Genomic DNA, 18,711 nt, shown 5'->3' on the forward strand with positions numbered 1-18,711 from the left:
GGGCATCTTTGAATTTTCCAAGTGAGGCTTTGCATGTATTACTTATTTTCTAGACTTGCATCTTCACAACCTCTAGTAGTTGATAATTATTTACATTTTCCCTTCCTTGCTTTAATATTTAAATTTTTAAAACTCTTCAGCCTACACTTAGTCCTGTATCTTCTGAAGGCACAAATACATGATACAGCACCTTTTATCATATATGGAAACACATTTTAAAAATCTTTTCTCTTTTGCTTTATACTTACATTAAATGTCATGGATGCCTTTAAAATTAAAAATCTTTAAGATTGCCTTAAACCAGGTGATCTGGTGTGGCACACAGCCGTTCGGAGAAGTAGAAAGAATGAAGGTGAGCAGACTGGGATGGTTCATTCACTCCAGGAAAGGATCATGTCTCAGGAGTGAATTGACATGCAATAAAATCAATGAATGTGATTCTGGAATCATGGCATTTTCTCACTGCATTCCTGGGCATCAGCCTCTCCTGATACATTTTGTTAGCAGAGGCTGATAAAATGAGAAGCAGGGATTCTATAAATAAGCAATAAAGTGCTGTTGCTGAGTCTGTGTCCTTCTTTCCTGTAGTTGGTGAGCAGACAGTTGTGCGGAGTTTTCCTATTGCCTCCATCACCAAGGAGAAGAAGATTACCATGCAGAACCAGCTGCAGCAGAACATGCAAGAGGGACTACAGATTACATCAGCATCTTTTCAGGTATTAAGAAAGGGAGCCAGGGAACCTGGATGGCTCAGTGGGTTAAAGCCTCTGCCTTCGGCTCAGGTCATGATCCCAGGGTCCTGGGATCCAGCCTTGTGCTGAGCTCTCTGCTCAGCAAGGAGCCTGCTTTTCCCCTCCCTCTGCCTGCCTCTCTGCCACTTGTGATCTCTGTCTGTCAAATAAATAAAATCTTTCCAAAAAAAATTTTTTTAAAGGGAGCCACCATTTCTCTACTATTTAAGAGTTTTCTACAAACGATGTGGCTACTTTCTGTGGTAATGGACTCAGACGTTAGAGGATGAGGATCAGAGGGTCTGAGAGGGTAATCTTCAACTGAGTAAACCCGAATCATTCTGTATTTAATCCCTCACTTACTGAACCCCTTGGCCAACTGAGTACCAACAGGTATCTGTCAATAATAAGTGATCTTAGAAATTCAGACACATACAGTTGGCTCTTGTTCTCTGCCAAGTCATACCTTTGTGTTTGATAAAGGCTTTAGAGAGAAAACAATTCTCTTGGCACCTGTTTCAGAAGGAAATGCCCTATGGCACTTCTGTGGAAGAGATAAAACTCTTAAGAATTATAGTCAGAGCTAAAGTACTATTGGTACTAACTAAATAGCTTTTAATTAAGCAGAGGATTTTCTAGGGAGCTTTAAACATATCAGAACTTGTGGAATTACTGATAAAAGCAGACATGGGAAGAGTGATCTTCTTTTAGATTTTCCTTTTTAACAGTTCTTAGTCTATAAAATTTTGCTCTTCCTATTTTTATGCCTTGTCTCTGACTTCTCAGATTTTTGAGGGCGCCATTTCTTGCTGCATTTCTTCCAGCCACCCCTAGGACCTCCATGTGCTCATTGTGTGAAATGTGAGGCTACTGATCTCTAGGCTCCAGACCTACTCCCCATCACCTGGGGGCAGGGACCACCCAGGGATTTCTTCACTGGTCTACCTGCCAGAGGACTCTAAACTGGAATATTGCCTGCTATCTTGCTTAGGATTCTAGTTAAGCAGACTTTTTCTTACTAGATTTATAGTAATTCTGGGTAAGAAGAAGCTTCCTTCCCTATCTAGAGCCAATAGTTGAAAAAAAAGAAAGACATGTTTCCTAATTCAGACACTATAAGTTAATTTCTCTATCCCATCATAGAAAAGGTAGTCTTAAAGAAACCCAACTTCAAGATACATGATTTTCCTTGCCAGTGAACCATCTATGCAAGTATACCTTTCTGAGCCCTTTTTAAAAAAAAATTTTTGAGCCCTTTTTTTAAATAAAAAATTATATTACATGATATCCAAGGTCCCCTCAACCTCTGGATTTCTGCCATTTAGTATTAACTTTCTGGTATTTCAATAACTTGGGAGGATGTTATCTGGAAATCCTTAATTAATCCTGAGGTATTTTCTCTCTTTTCTTTCTAGTTGATTAAAGTAGCATTTGATGAAGAAGTGAGTCCAGAGGTAGTAGAGATCTTTAAGAAACAGCTAATGAAGTTCCGTTATCCTCAGTCCATTTTCACCACCTTTGCTTTTGCTGCTGGACAAACTACCCCACAAATAATTTTACCCAAACAGAAGGAAAAGAACACATCCTTCCGGTAAGAAGACAGTCAAGTTTCTTCATTTCAGCCTTTCCATAACTCCCCGACGGGGGAAGTGACCTCTCCTTTGTGTCAGTGTATACGTGACTGCTGTTTTTGTTTGCCATCCTGTGAAGCCCATTGGACATAGCTCGGAAAGTTATGGAGCAGTAGCATTGATGTGTGGAGCAAGTTTCAAAAACTAAATGCTATAAGAGGCTTTGACCAATATGTCCATTGCTCATAATGTATTTTTTTGAATGTGAAACTCTGTTCCCCCCTTTTCCCATCTTGATTCCTTTCTAACTGGCTTTGAGCAGGCCCTTCAGTTTTCTTTGATATCCAGACCTAGTAGACAGTTTTGCCTTGATCTAGAGATGGTAGCCTTTGTTTTTTCTTTTTCTGTAACTTTTTGTTTTGGTTTAGTTTCAAATTTACAGAAAAGCTGCAACATAACACAAAGAATTCCTATATACCATTTACCTAGATACAACAATTGTTTATGTTTTGCTCCATTTTTTAATCATTTTCTCTCACATATGTCTTTTTTCTAAACCATTTGAATTATATACATAATACTCCTTTATCCTTAAATATATTGATACGTATTTTCTAAGAACAAACCATGGTATATAACCAGGAAATTGAATTGGTACATAACTTATATCTAATCCAGCGTCCTTGTTCAAATTGCTGATAATCCTTTATAGCTATTTTTTTTTTCTGCCTAGTACAGGATCCATTCCAGGATCAAACATTGCATTTAGTTGTCTTATTTCTTTGTGGGACCCCTTGTTTTCTGAAAATTTTTAGTAATTTATGTTGAAACTTTTGCATTTCGGTTATTACAAAATAACAATTGCTTAAAATTTATCTTCAATTAGTAATAAAATATAGGGGCCAAAAGCTCAGTTCATTCACTATTAATCACTTAGAATTTGGGCATCTGCCAGTACAAATTACGTATTAGGGAGTATTCTGCAGACTTAGGAGAAGAGCCCTTTTCTTTGCTAGAAATGGGGTATGCTGGAGGTTATAGAAGAGTTGAGGTTCCAGACAGTGTGTCATTACTAAATTGCATAGCTGACCACCTGTACCATAGTTCCCTGGTAAGTGAAGGGGCCCATGGAGATCCAGAAATGATACACTGAAACATGAGCAGCTTCCTAGGCATTTACAGCAGCGAGCCAGACATCTTGTCTTTGCAGGATGGAGTCACAGGGGAGCCTGTGACATCTCTTATTCCAACCCTCTATGGAAGATATGAAGGTTTTATGGCATTTTATGTTTAGAATCTATGGACTGTGGGAGGAAATACACACACACACACACACATAAAATCAACGTTTTCTGTATCAAGCTTAATCTGTCCAGCTACAAGATAGATATCGCAATTTTAAGATTTAAAACAACTCAGAATTGTCTTGAGTATGTAAAGGTTTACAGTGTCAGAAGGCAGGACACCACACATACATACTTACACATGCTAAATATAATTCTTACATGATCTCAAAGAAAAGCCTATGAGTTAGTAGAAAGAGTTTGAATTAGTAGAGAGTGGAGCAGACAGCTTCCATGAAGGAGGACTTCTACCAGCAGTTTGTGGGAGCTGGTGGAGGAGGTGGCATGGGTAACCAGAGTACATTAAGGGGCATGTTTGACCAAAAGTCCAACTGAGTTTAGATTTGGAATAAGTAGCTTATGTGCTACTCTGGGTTCTTGCACTTTTTGCCTTCAGCTGTCCTGATGATAACAGTGTTTTATAGGAAATTAGTCTCTGCCATATACAAAATGATCTAAAAAGGAGAGACTTACTGAAGGGCTCCATAATCCTAGTAGCTGTGAGTGTAGAAAAGGAGTAAGTTGAGCTGTGTAGGTGTCAAAAAATGTAAATGATGTCCTCATATTAAATTGATGGCCTCTTTGGTTTTATGACTTACAGCACCTTCTCAAAAACAATTGTGAAAGGTGCCAAAAGGGCAGGGAAAATGACAATTGGGCGGCAGTATTTATTGAAGAGGAGGACAGGGACAATTGTGGAAGAGAGAGTGAATCGTCCTGGATGGAATGAAGAAGATGATATATCAGGTATGTGAGAACTCCTTTTTTCCTTCATGAATTGGTTTTATTCTTTCCTCTTATGAGTAAGAATAAGAATCTCGGATGTAGTTGTCCTTAAACTTTGACTCACAAGAACCTAGATCTCATAAGAAGAGTGGAGGGCACTTACCAGCTTCTCAAAATAGGTGGGGGGGAGTTATTTTCCCAAATTCCATTGTTCAGAAAAGGTTTTGCTGAATTATGCTTCTCTCTTACTAAATCCACAGAGCTCATTGGCCATTGTTACATGGGTCTCATCAAAGGGAGAAAGAAAGAAACCCAGTGCATGGGAAATTTAGGTAGAAAGTAATCCCCTGTACCTTATTGTTACACAGTAAGAATAAGGAAACAAGGACATTGAATATTCAAAATTAAAGATTTGGGTTTGGGGTAAGAACATTGTGGGTACTCTGAATCAAAATGAGGGACCAAAGATGAAGAGATTCTTAGATGGTAAGAAAAAAAAGGGCAGAGTCTGAGAAGCTGAGATACCTCTTGGTTGGGAAAATACAGGCAGGAAACCAGTCACAAAATTTCTTGTTGACTGTTTTCTGTTCCTTAAACCACTATGGATTATGTCTATGGAATTAACACTAGGGAAAATTCTGATCTAACAGGAGGCAGGATGCCTTTGTACATTTTTTCTTTTCAGGATCTTAGAGTCAATCACCAGTAACTATAATACTACTACTTCTAATAATAACAAGGACGTTTTGAAGAAAGAAACCTCATATTTAGAAAGATCACTGGCTAAAGATCTCCTTTTCAATATGTGTACCTACGTACTTGGAGAGCAACGAAAAGACCCACGATCGCATTACTGGAATGACCATTTTTTGGAACGCTGGCCTCCTTACAGTCACATAGAAAGCCATAAAAACATTACCCATGGGTATTTGACTCCTCTAATTTGAAGTTTTTATGATTACATGGACGAAAACCTATTATTTGACATTTATTCCACCAAAAGACCAAATTAAATAATGCTCTTCACTCCTCTGAAAATAAAAAGCCAACACAAAACCTTTAGTTGATGGCGTATTTGCATTGTGAAGTTCACAAAGTAAAACACAAAGTCTTTTATATTTGTAGGTATAAACTGTTAAATGGTTTATTTTTTTCTTTAAATGGAAGAGAGCCATATAATTCCCTTTGACATTAGAACTTTGAGTACATATCCAAAAATTCTGAAACCTTAATTAGACTTCTCTCACTGTAGAAATAAATAAGAAAGTAAATTAGGCAGTTTTTAACATGGATTTTTTTTTTTTTAAGTTAGAACATTCAGTACCAATTAGGAATGTTGGGGTTTTTTTTTTTTTTCTTAAATCCTCCCTAAAATGCTTATTATTGGGCAAATCCTTCCACATCTAAAATCTTAAGGGATTCTGTAACCTGTGATTGCAAAATTATGAGGGAGTTTCCCATGTATACCACATCCTCTGACAAAAATATTTTCCACAAAAAAAGTATAACCTCTTAATATCTCTCTAAGACAGGTCTTTTCCCATGAGTGAACTTCTGCCTAATCTAGAAATTTCTAGTAAAAGTTTATGTTCTGAAAAGTTAACTGAAACCTGGATGATAAAGTTTTATAGTGATCATATTAAAGATAAATTTTACTATGGGTTAACCTCTAACAAAATTTGAATGTTTATTTTATAGAGTCCTAAATAGAAATCACTATACTTTGGCATTAATAAGCAAGCCTGATTGAAAACAGAAAAATATGGCTAATGAATTCTGCCTTCACAGTTTCAGATGATAGTGAACTCCCCACAAGTACCACTCTGAAGGCGTCAGAGAAGTCTACAATGGAACAGTTAGTGGAAAAAGCATGTTTCAGAGACTATCAGCGTTTAGGTCTGGGAACCATAAGTGGCAGCTCTTCTCGCTCAAAACCAGAGTATTTTCGAATCACTGCCTCCAATAGGATGTATTCACTCTGCCGGAGGTAAGTCTGTTAGTGGGCTCCAAAAGACACCTTAACTTTCTTCTATTTTGTCTTGAATGGGCTATTTGTCACCATAACCCAGACAGAGAAAAATACCAGAAAATCAGGAGCAAGATCTCCAGGGGTATGTGTGTTTAAGGGACACTTTTTAACAGCATGAGCAAGCATCTCCTTGGCATTCTCAGAAGTGTAATTACATCGATGAATAGTGCCTAGATTAGAATGAAAGGTGAAAGGTAAAAAGTTTTTGTCACCTTTATGATTTTGTTTGTCTTTCTCCTTGCATTTACATCTTTTCTACCATGCCTGAAGATAAATGAACTTGAAATAAAAATAGGACTTTCCCTCTCTTTAAAGGGCCAGATAGTATACATTTTCAGTTTTGCAGACCATATGGTCTCATTGCCCCTACTCTGCCACAAAAGCAGCCATAGATGGGAAATAAATGAATGGGTGGGGCCTGTTTTGGCACACACTGTATTTGTTGACCCAAGTGTAGGCAGGGTGTTCTTATGCTGTCTAATTAGAATATTTTCACAGGTATTAGAGAATGTAAATGAACATGTTTTCTTCTGTTCTTGCCATCTCTCACTGTTTCCTATATCAGTTAAGTTCTGTTCCATGCTTTATATTTATATTTATTAAAACTACATTTCCACCATCCACAAGTTTAATCATTTTCATCTCCGGATAAGTTGTTTCCTTTGCATTCATAAATTCCCAATTTGATTGAATAGAATAATGCTATGAGAGTACTTTGTATATTGCTTGTATATGTACAAGCCTTGTACATATTTTAGAAAGTTGGTTTAATGTTACTATTTGTTTCAACTCCTCTGATACTGGAGAGCCGTAGATCTCTCTCTTTCTCTCTCTCTCTCTCTCTCTCTTTTGTTAAGAAGCTGTAGATCTCTTATTTTATTTATTTTTTACTTTTTTAAAAGATTTTATTTATCCATATGACACACAGAGATCACAAGTAGGCAGAGAGGCAGACACAGAGAGAGGGGGCAAAGCAGGCTCCCCACCGAGCAGAGAGCCCGACACGGGGCTAGATTCCAGGACTCCGAGATCATGACCCGAGCTGAAGGCAGAGGCTTAACCCACTGAGCCACCCATGCGCCCCATAAACAAATTTTTATTTTATTTTATTTTATTTTTTTTAAAAGATTTTATTTATTTATTTATTTGACAGAGAGAAATCACAAGTAGATGGAGAGGCAGACAGAGAGAGACAGAGGGAAGCAGGCTCCCTGCTGAGCAGAGAGCCCGATGCGGGGCTTGATCCCATGACCCTGAGTTCATGACCTGAGCCAAAGGCAGAGGCTTCAACCCACTGAGCCACCCAGGTGCCCCAGATCTCTTATTTTAAATAACAGTTTAAATTTACAAATACCACCCACCAGACACATGAAAAGATGCTCAGCGTCAGTCATCATTAGGGAAATGTAAATCAAACGTAAATCAAACTTCTGAACGTATCACAGTGATACGTTCAGAAGGCATCCGAGGCGGTCTCTCTGTTAGCGGCAGCCCAGCCTGACTTGGCGACCTAGCCCCCCTCAGGGACCTTCTTCGCTGCCGGGCTGGCCAGGCTTGGAGCAGAGGCAGTGGTGCTCTTTCTGGGCCGTGGGGGGACACTGCCCCACTCCAGGCGGCCCTGGGATCCTCCTGGTCCAGGCTGCTGTGGGTCCAGGAGAGCTTAAACACCTTCTTCTGCCTTGATTCTCTTTTCATTTTTTGCATCAGTATTAATGTTTTTTGCATACTTTGCGTCTTTATTCAAAAATGTAAACTTTCTTTGTCAGTCTATATACATGCCTATATATGAAGATTTGGGTTGGTCCAAAGGGATGGGATTATTTTTTTAACACAAATTTTGCCCAGTTGTACTGCTTTCTGTGTTTAACTGTGCCATTAAAATATATATATATATATCTTTAGGGCACCTGTGTGGGTAAGTCAGGTAAACTTCTGCCTTAGGCTAAGGTCAAGATCCCAGAGTCTTGATAGTGAGCCCTTCCTCTGGCTCCCTGATTGGCAGGATGCTTGCTTATCCCTTTCCTGCTCCACTTGTTTGTGCTCTCTGTCAAATAAACAAATACAATATTTTTTTTAAAGAAATATTAACTTAAAAAATAAATAAAAATAAAAAATAAAATTAAAAAGAAAAACACAATGATATATCACCTCATACCTGTCGGAATGGCTAAAGTCAAAAACACAAGAAAAAATATTGGTGAGAATGTGGAGAGAAAGGAACCGTTGGTCACTGTTGGTGGGAATGCAAACTGATGCAGCCACTCTGGAAAACAGTATGGAAACTCCTCAAAAAGTTAAAAATACCCTGTGATCCAATAATCACACTATTGGATATATACCCAAAGAATAGGAAAATACTAATTCAAAAGAATATATGCATCCCTGTGTTTATAGCAGCATTATTTACATTAACAAAAGTATGAAAACAACCTAATTGATGAATGGATAAAGATGTGGTGTGTGTGTGTGTTTAAATATATATATATATATTTAATGGAATGGAATATTAATGGAATATTACACAGCCATAAAAAGGAATGAAATCTTGCCAGTTGCAACAACATAGATGGATCTGGAGTGTAAGGTGGATGAAGCAAAGCAAAATAAGTCAGTCAGAGAAAGACAAATACTATATGATTTCACTCATGTGGAATTTAAGGAACAAAACAAATGAAAAAGGAAAAAAAAGGAGAGAAACAAACCAAAAAACCAGACTCTTAACTATAAAGAATGGACAGATTGTTACCAGAGGAAGGTAGATGGAGAGATGAATGAAATAGGTGATAGGGATTAAGAGTAAGTTATCTTGGAGCGCCTGGATAGCTCAGTAGTTTGAGCATCCACCTCTTGATCTCAGCTCAAGTCTTGATCTCAGGGTCATGAGTTCAAGCTCCACACTGGTCTCCACACGGGACATGGAGCCTACATTTAAAAAAAAAAAAAAAAGAGGAAGAACAGGTAATGTACTCACATGTAAATATATGGGATTAGAGGTTGGGAGGTTACTAATATGAAATCTCTTTAGTATAATATTTCTAGTATATGTGCTGCCGAAGCGGGCACTAGTATAATATTTCTAAATAATCTAAAGGAAGTGACTCTGAAACCTGCCTATCTTCTTGTGTTTCCTAGTCTATAAAAACAAAGTACTCCTGTCTGTTTTGTATTTCCCCAGCGTCGTATCCTATAACTTTATGAGCTAATCTTTTTAAATTATCAACATGTAGTGTTAATATTTAAACTTGTTTTGACATTTGAACGTACTGTTCTCATACCAGAAATCATTTGGTTTTGATTTTTAGTTCTTTCAACATGTCAGACAGGCTAATATTAGTGTACTCTATTCTCAGTTGTCATTTCCGCAGACTAATGAGTTGACAATTTGACTTGTCATCCCCATAAAGTTGGTATTAATCCAGTAATCTTACAATCTTTATTTCAAGTTGACAGAAAGTAGTGTATAAGGCAAAGAGAATCATCAGTTTAACAGAGGCCTTTTTAGTAATGCTACATAGCATTTTTATTTTCTAAGTTTAGGTTATTATACATGAGTCTGCAGTTATTATTAAAGGGGGTTTATTTCAAAAAAGACTACAGATTAATGGATTTATTTAATTGTTTTCACCATCTCGGCTGTTTCTTCTCAACCCCTAAAGAACTGAGCTGAAACTAAGTTCCATGTTTAAAAAAATATCTTACCCCCCAAAGAATAAGTTAATTAAAATAAATTTAAAAATAAAAAATATCTTACCCCTCAACCAGTGTATTTCTGAGCCTTAGAAAATTACAGGATATGATGATGTTCATGTTCTCATATTCTCTCTCTCTCTCTCTCTCTCCCCATTTCTTTCCCATTCTTCCTCCCCTCTTCCCCCCTGCAACCCAAATCATTCACTTTCTCCTTTCCATGTCCCTGAAGCTATCCTGGCCTTTTAGTTGTACCTCAAGCTATACAAGACAGTAGTTTACCAAGAGTTGCCCGCTGCTATCGACACAATCGCCTGCCTGTTGTATGTTGGAAGAACTCAAGAAGTAGTACCCTTCTTCTCCGATCTGGAGGATTCCATGGGAAGGGAGTAGTTGGTCTTTTCAAATCTCAGAACTCCCCTCAGGCAGGTAAGCCTCTCTCCATAGCACAGTTATGATCATTTTACTTCAGAGAATTCCTAAAAATAAAGGAGGTAATATCTTGGAATGCCAACCATACCCTTATATTGAGCCTTCTCTCACAGGCTTTCTGCAATGCAATATAAAACATGTACTACTTGACAATGTGGGGTTACACCTTGAATTTGTCATTTTGCTTAATATATCTGTCTGTATCATAATAAAGTCTGTGGTTCTAGGCTGTTTTCATTCCAGCAAACCAGAGTATCCATAGATGAAAACTAGATTATGCTGATCTTTCTCTTTCTTTCTGGGAAGCATCCAAGAATACTTAACAGCTTTCAAAGCAAGTAGGGATCCTCTGTCCCACGTAATTTGAGATATTTTATCTCATTCCTATAAATCACATGCATACACACAAACAAGTTAGCAAACTACTGACCAAAATGCTGCCTTTAAAGAAGCTCTCAAACAAAGGATATTTTTGGAAGCTAGAGGGACACCAGCTTAAGAAAGCAGGCAGTACTGCTGTCCTTTTATTCTGAGGATATTTTTAAGCACTGTGTTTGAGGTCTTGAAGTCAGTCAAGAGCTGTATTTTGCTGACCTTTCTCATAATTTCTAGCTTATAGTAGATGCTCAGTAAAATTAAACAATAGACCACCAAGATATCAGATCCAATTTAGGCTTGGCTGTGTTCTTAACCCTTTGGAAGTGAGGTAAGTCAAGTTCTGTGGTTCAGTAGGTAAAACTATGTGCTTTTGATATCTCCTTTTTATTCTCATCCATTTTCCTCCTTTTATTCTTAAAGTTGACCAGTGTCTCCTTGACTATTCACTTGACTAAGGGTACCACACACACAATACATCAGCAGCAGCAGCAGCAGCATTGTCATTATTATCCAACCTGTCTTAGAGTCTCAGCATTAGTATAATTAAAGGCAATTGGCTTTGAACTATTTTGACACTGGGGAATCCTCCCAAGCCACAAAGTAGATATAATAGAACATGGCATATGGAAGTTACTTATATAAAGTGAGGGAGTCATTTCAGGAGCCTTGATATATCACTGAGCTTTTCATTGGAAAAAAATTGAAATTATTTTATTCCACTGGTTTCTGATTTTTTTAATATAATATAAAAACATTTCACACAGACCTGTACCCCTGGGGCAAATAATACCTTATATATTAATAAAAATATTTTTTAAAAATAAACAAAATAAATAAAAAATTTCATATTTTTGAGCTCACACACATGCCTGCATTTTAATATATTTGAAATTGGGATGCATCTTAAAATATATGTGATCAGAAAGAATTGTCGTACTTTAAATGGAAGAGTTTTTAATTCTTAGTACATAAAATAATTAGATCTTATAATTGATGACATCTTAGAGTTTATAAAATATAATAATGGCATCTTAAAAGTTCATAAAATATAATTTTTCTAACTTCTTAAATTCAAGATGTAAAAAATTTCTTAATATCTCTTGTCCTTCTAATGAGTCCAGAATGCTGCCTCTTTAAAGTGCCCAGGCCAATTTCAATGATTCTTTGCTCCACACAAACCAGGCTCAGATTACTGAGTCTGAGAATTGCTCAGAATTGCTCTCACATTTATTTCCCTCTGTGCATATCCTCTGCCCCTCTCTTAGAAGGACCAGGGAATCTGTTAGTAGCTGTTGCTGCCTTCTCCCCATCTTCCTCTACTCTTCCTTCAATGAACCCCTACAAGTTTGTGTGCCATGTTAGACCTGTGTGGCAGAATTAGAAGAAAGCTACCAGTATGGGAATTCTCACCTCTGTCCATTCCAGGTTGCCAAAGGAACCCACTCCATCCTCTGCTCCCAGACAGTAGCATGGACAGCATAATTTAGGGGACATCATCAAGCAGATGTTGCCTTTCGTGACTCTTTATTCTAAGTTGCTTGTATAATGAGAAGCTACACCTATGTTTGGAAGGTCAGCCCTGTGCTGGCTTTCCAGACCTGGGCTCTTTCTGGGAGGATGATGAGGCAACAAAGAAATAGGTGTGGTGAAACCAATATTAAAGGAGAAGAGCCATCTAATAGTTTACAGCTTAAAGTGGGTCTGGTTTCTGTATTTGGGTGTGGTAACTTAAAGATTATATACAGAAAGAATAAGATACATCAGTAAATATCTCTTTTATTAACTTAGAGACAGTTTGTTCTATTCGCTTATTCTTTTACAGCTCCTACCTCCTCCTTAGAATCTTCCAGTAGCATTGAACAGGAAAAATACCTGCAAGCCTTACTGAATGCAGTTTCTGTCCATCAGAAACTCAGTGGCAATAACACCCTTACTGTCAGGCCAGCACTTGCTCTGTCTCCAGGTAAGATCTGATAATATTTTTCTTCTTGACAACCACGAGAGGTCAGATTCATTCCCAGGGTTAGTCTCTTTAGTTATTTATACTGTTCTTTCTGTATGACCCCTTAAAGCTTTGCCCTGTGGGGCTATAACTTTAGCTCCTTTTACTTAAAAATCAGCATGCCACTGTTAATGTCTAGTAACCAAATGTGGGGGTTCCGTTTTTTCCTTTTTAAAAGAATAATAGGAGTGGGGAACATAAAGTCATCTTTTTTCCTAGAATCTGTTTTACATAGACTTTAACATATTATTACAAAGTTGAATGTTTAAGTTGAACACCTGATTGTGAAATGTGTATGTAGTAAATTGCCATGTATAAGTTTGAAATTCCTGAAATTTCTGCAGCCTTTTATGATTTGTAGTACAGTTTGTTTTCACTAGATTTGGATGAAACCATTAAGACTTGTACTAATATTCTGTTTCAGTTATCATGTGATGGAACCCCAAAGGGTTCATGTAGAGGTAACCCTAATGTGTTAGACACAGGAGCATGTGACTTGAAAAGTTGGTCTCCTTGGCTTAATCAGCTATTTGAATTAGCTCAACATAAGCAGAAAGTGGCTTTTCTTGTAAAGTAACACCATGCATGCCTTGCTTCATTTATCATTAAATTCTCTGATTGCACTTGCCAAACCTAACTCTCTATAATCTTGCAAATGTGTGTATCTCTGAGGAAATAGTAACAGTGCCTTGTTATCTCTATTAAAGCGATGGGTACTTAAAAAGTACAGTGTTTGGCAGCAATTAGACATGCTACACATGAAGATAACTTTTTGTCATTTGAGTAATGTTAACCTGAACGACATGGTCTTTGTTCTTCTTTTTGGCTGACTTTCAGGGACTGAAAGGAGGACTTCAAGAATGTCCACTGTGCTTAAGCAGGTAGTGCCAGGACATTTGGATGTAAACCCATCCAATAGCTTTGCTCGAGGAGGTTAGTAAGATTGATTTTATAACTGAGCACTGATACGACCTTAAAATTTAAAAAAATTTACTCTAGATAGTCATATTTGAAATCAACTAATTATGGTTCCGATTGTTCTTAATTACCCTTTTCTAAATAAATTAGCGAATTTGTTACTGGTGTCGCTGACAGATAAGTTTAGCCTCCTGGAACAAGAGGCATAATAATTGCTGAAATCTTAGGTATTGATGAGTTTGGAAATCGCAGGAGGTAAGGGGGATGTGTCTAAATGGTCAGCCCTGCAAATACCTACAATGCTTCAGGTTTGCAGGGTAGAAAAGCTGATCACGGAGCAGAAACAGCTAGAGAGAAGTAATACGAGACTCAGAGAGTTGTGCCTCCCCGTGCCTGTAATTTTTACTTCTGTTCTCTGAAATACTAGGTTAGGGAACAAAAGAGAATGATACTCAGGTTACTCTTTTCTTCCTCCGGGCTTTCACTGCTGGCATAAGGAAGTAGAGAAAGGCCTGTATTTGCTCTTTTAGCTCTAGAGGTGGTCCACTTTGGTCTCTGGAGATTATGTGAGATTCTTTTACTTTTCAGAGGAAATTCCAAAGCACGTATCTTGATTGTAAAAATCTACTTCCCACTGGATTCACAGAATCTTGGGCTTTTCTTCTCACTCCTATGCAGTGCTGAATCCCCTTGAAAACGTACCAAGTGATGGGCACCTGGGTGGCTCAGTGGGTTAAAGCCTCTGCCTTCGGCTCAGGTCCTGATCTCAGCGTCCTGGGATCGAGTCCTGCATCGGGCTCTCTGCTCAGCAGGAGCCTGCTTCCTCCTCTCTCTCTCTCTGCCTGCTTGTGATCTCTCTCTCTGTGTCAAATAAATAAATAAACATTAAAAAAAGAAAAGAAAAGAAAAGAAAACGTACCAAGTGAATGATCCAAGTTACTTGAACATCATCAGTAATGGGAAACTCATTTCTTCCTAAAAAGTAGTCCCTTGCATTTGTAAGCAACTCTATATATTGTTAGAAAATTCTTTCTCATATTGATCTAAAAATCTGCCACTATGTAACTTTTACATATTGGCCCTAGCTCTTGTGCCCTCTAAAGTTAGAAAATTCTAAATCTTACTCTCCATACCACAGCCCTTTGGATTTAAAAGCTGATATCATCTTTTCGCTCTGAGAACTTTAACTCCAAATACCCCCAGTTCGAATGTTTGCCTTCTTTTCACCATCTTTGCCACCCAGTGAGCTCCATTGATTTGAACTCCTGCAGCCTCAGATTACATTAGGTATGGGGATGGCCCCATCACTAGGTTGACCCATACTGACATTAATATCACTTGAAATACCTTCTGTGTGCCGTTGTTCTTTTTTTTTCTATTTAAAAAATATTCACTGAGTATCTAGTATGTAACAATATGCACTGCCTTCACTCTCCTTTGAGAAATTTTCCCATCAGAAATTTTCCCACCTCGGGGCGCCTGGGTGGCTCAGTGGGTTAAGCCGCTGCCTTCGGCTCAGGTCATGATCTCAGGGTCCTGGGATCGAGTCCCGCATTGGGCTCCCTGCTCAGCAGGGAGCTTGCTTATCTTCCTCTCTCTCTGCCTGCCTCTCTGTCTACTTGTGATCTCTCTCTGTCAAATAAATAAATAAAATCTTAAAAAAAAAAAAAAAAGAAATTTTCCCACCTCAACGTAAGTGCCACCCTTCTTATGTAGCAATTTTTAGTATATCAGACAAAGAAACAGTCTTGGCACCCAGCTCTCCCTCCATTAAACCAGGGCTCTACATTTAGACCGGGACAGAGGTATAGTAAGATCAGCCCTCTCTTTTGCAGTCTACAGGGGCCCACTTCTGGTACATGATTAGAGAAGTGGGTCCCTTCCCAAGCCTGTGCTATTGTTCTTAACAGTATATAGCCTTGAGGGTTGATTTTTGAACCTAAATATACTATGGGCTGTACCTACAAAATTCCATCTTTTTTTTTACATGGGCTATTATTTTAGACTTTGGATCCTGATTTTGTCTACCTGTATATTAGCCTCTTATCAATGCATCAGTTTGATCTCTGTTGTGGTGTAATTTGTTGTTTAAAAAATATTGAACAACCCAGACCTAAAGGCAGAAGTCTTCATCAAAATAATTTAGAAGCCTCCCTGAAGAAAGAGATTGTCTTTAATATATACTAGTTAAAAGTCCTACTTAAGCCACCCTGACCCATATTTCTAAATCTCTGTCAATCTTTTTAATTCGATATTTTCCACTCTTCCCAACTGTTAACTATATCACAAAAGATTATATGGTTAGTTTACCATGACTCATTATAGGGATTAGTGCTTTTTCCTAAGTAATCATAAATTATCCATTAGCAATCCATTCTATAATTTAGTTCAGAATCAACATAAAGGAAGGTTCTATTTCACAAAAATCACTTTTTCCCCTTATGAAGACCAAGATTACTATGCACATCTCCTGGCAGTCATATACTTTTTTTTTCTACCTCATCAGAACATTATGCAAATGCAGGATTTCCTAATAGCTTTCAACCTTCTTCAGTCATTTTCTGAATTAGTGTTTCAGGCCTGAAGGTCACTTTATTAGTTCAATAGGGCTACTGTAACAAAGTGCCACAAACTGATTGTCTTAAACAATGATTGTCTGAGAGTTTTCTGGAGGCTAGAAGCTCAAATCAAGCTGTTTTCAGGATTGGTTCCTTCTGAGGGCCATGAGGCAGAATCTGTTCCATGCCTCTCCCCTAGCTTCTGGTGGTTTGCTAGCCTTCTTTGGCATTCCTTGGGTTGTAGAAGTGTCACCCAGATATCTGCCTTCATCTTTATATGATGTTCTCCCTGGGTGTTTGTCTCCAAATTTTTCCTTTTTATAAGGACACCAATCATATAAAATCTGGGGCCCACTCCCCTCTAGTATGACCTCATCTTAACTGATTATGTCTGCAATAACCCTATTTTTAAATAAGATAACATTCTAAGATACTGGGGGTTAGGACTTCAACATAGAAGTTGGAGCAGAAGCATATAGTTTAACCCATAACAGTCATAAAAAGCTTTCTTCTGGATTTTTAAAATACCACTGTTTTAAAGTTTAAGATACATACTTCATTCTTACCATTTCTTGGTGAATTTGAACTAAAAAATAGTACAGTGACTCTCTCCTAAGTTTCCTGCCTGCTATTTCTGTTGCCAAGAGCTCCTGTCAGAATTTGGCTCAAGGTTGCAGTTCCCCCTATTGTTCTGTTTACCATCTGAAAGTTTATATTGTCAGCAAGGCATATCGGCAGTTATTCCACACTCTGCTCTTGAGTTTTGCCTTTGTAAACTTCATCAAGAACACATTATTTGTTACTCCACTTGGCCAGATGACTTGCAATATAAATTTCAGGTACAAAATTATCTCTTCTATCTTAGTACCTAAGGCTCGTGGATATTCCCCAAGTTTTACCTACATTATCTTCTCTTTTTTAATGTTGGCCTCAGACTCAGCTTTTTTTATGCAAGGGGATCCCCATTTATAGTCGCAGTCTAGTCATGAGTTCATTCTTCACTATTCTCAAAGGTACCTAAAAGGCTATCTTTACCTCTTAGGGTCAAAATCTCCTCTTTAATTTGTTTCTGACCCATTCTATGCATAGTGAGGCCATAATTATTATTTCTGACACCCTTAACTGGTTCTTGTGTAATAATTTGAAAATTATTTTCTTCTGAAAATTACTGTGAACTTAGTGTGTTCCCTTACGACAGTTTTTTTTGCCCATCATTCTGGCATCTTAAACTAGGATCCAAAAACGCAAATCTTATATTTTTATTCCATCTCTTCATTCTTTTCTCCCAAAGCCTCCCAAATCTTCCAGGGTCCCAGTGGTTAACTGGAAAATAAGATAGTGCTATTTCCTGGCACCTTCAACTTCTTCTCTGATCCCTAGAGCTGCTTCCTTTGTCTCTTCCAACAGTATCATTCCTCCTCACACAGAGTAGCAGGAATGGCCTGGGGCAAGCAAGTTTGGGAGTCTTCGAAGATTCCCTGTTAACATGACCATGACAGGCAGACACACACTCCGATGCGCCAGGGCAAGATGAAGTATAGACACTTGCACAACCTGTAAATAGTTCATTTCCTTGTACCTACGTTCAGTGATAGTCTCTTCATTTTTCCAGATAGCTAGGCACCACTTCTTCACAAGTTCCTTATCTATCCTGTGTGGGAAGAGCCTCCTAGCTCTAAATCTTCCTTCTGAACTTCTCCTTTTTTCCTCTTCTCTGAATTTTTGCTATCTTTGCATTCCTTTCGTGGTCATGGTCTTGGATCCTGGTTTTTTTCTTAGGTTATTTTCACCATATGCCTTTCTCACTCATGATGAACAAGAGTTTAGATTGACCTCCACCTTCTCCATCACCCTTTTCCAGTCAGGGCGATTTGCATTCTGTGTGCCTGTTGATGAGTTCCTAAGGCAGGGAAGCAACCTCTCTTACACAAGAACCAGTTAAGAAACAGAGAAGATGTGAATACAGCACATTGCTTTTCGTTTAAAATTAAAATCACTTGTGAGCCCTGTGGAGAAAGCACATATAACTTAGATAAATTATTTGGTTGACTAGAAAAATGTCATGAAAGGGGCATCTGGTTGGCTCAGTCAGTTAAGTGTCCAGTTCTCGATTTCAGCTTGGGTCTCAATCTCAGGGTTGTCAGTTCAAACCCCGCCTAGTGTGGAGCCCATTTTAAATTGGTTAATTAATTTTTAAAAATTGCTACTGCCTCTCAAATACAAAAATATAACAGTTCAGTGTATTTAAGAAGTAGTCACATGGAGGCAGCCTTTTAATTTTTCATCCTTCATTATTCCACGGCCCTCTGAGTTTCACTACATGTGATAGTTTATCT

General features: G+C 38.0%; 1 protein-coding gene across 2 annotated transcripts in view; it reads left to right on the forward strand.

Moving 5' to 3' along the window:
• Window positions 1–18,711, forward strand: part of SBF2 (SET binding factor 2) — a 474,622-nt gene that overhangs the window by 417,837 nt on the left and 38,074 nt on the right. The window contains exons 23-29 of one of the 2 annotated variants that reach the window (XM_059408436.1): window positions 589–716; window positions 2,147–2,322; window positions 4,247–4,392; window positions 6,160–6,358; window positions 10,320–10,516; window positions 12,720–12,860; window positions 13,737–13,832. In XM_059408436.1, coding sequence (XP_059264419.1) covers window positions 589–716; window positions 2,147–2,322; window positions 4,247–4,392; window positions 6,160–6,358; window positions 10,320–10,516; window positions 12,720–12,860; window positions 13,737–13,832 — 1,083 coding nt within the window. The remainder of the gene's footprint in view (window positions 1–588; window positions 717–2,146; window positions 2,323–4,246; window positions 4,393–6,159; window positions 6,359–10,319; window positions 10,517–12,719; window positions 12,861–13,736; window positions 13,833–18,711) is intronic. The other variant, XM_059408445.1, reaches the window with a different exon arrangement.

The sequence above is a fragment of the Mustela nigripes genome, chromosome 1 (genome assembly GCF_022355385.1).
Source record: "Mustela nigripes isolate SB6536 chromosome 1, MUSNIG.SB6536, whole genome shotgun sequence".
NCBI classification, from domain to species: Eukaryota; Metazoa; Chordata; class Mammalia; order Carnivora; family Mustelidae; genus Mustela; species Mustela nigripes.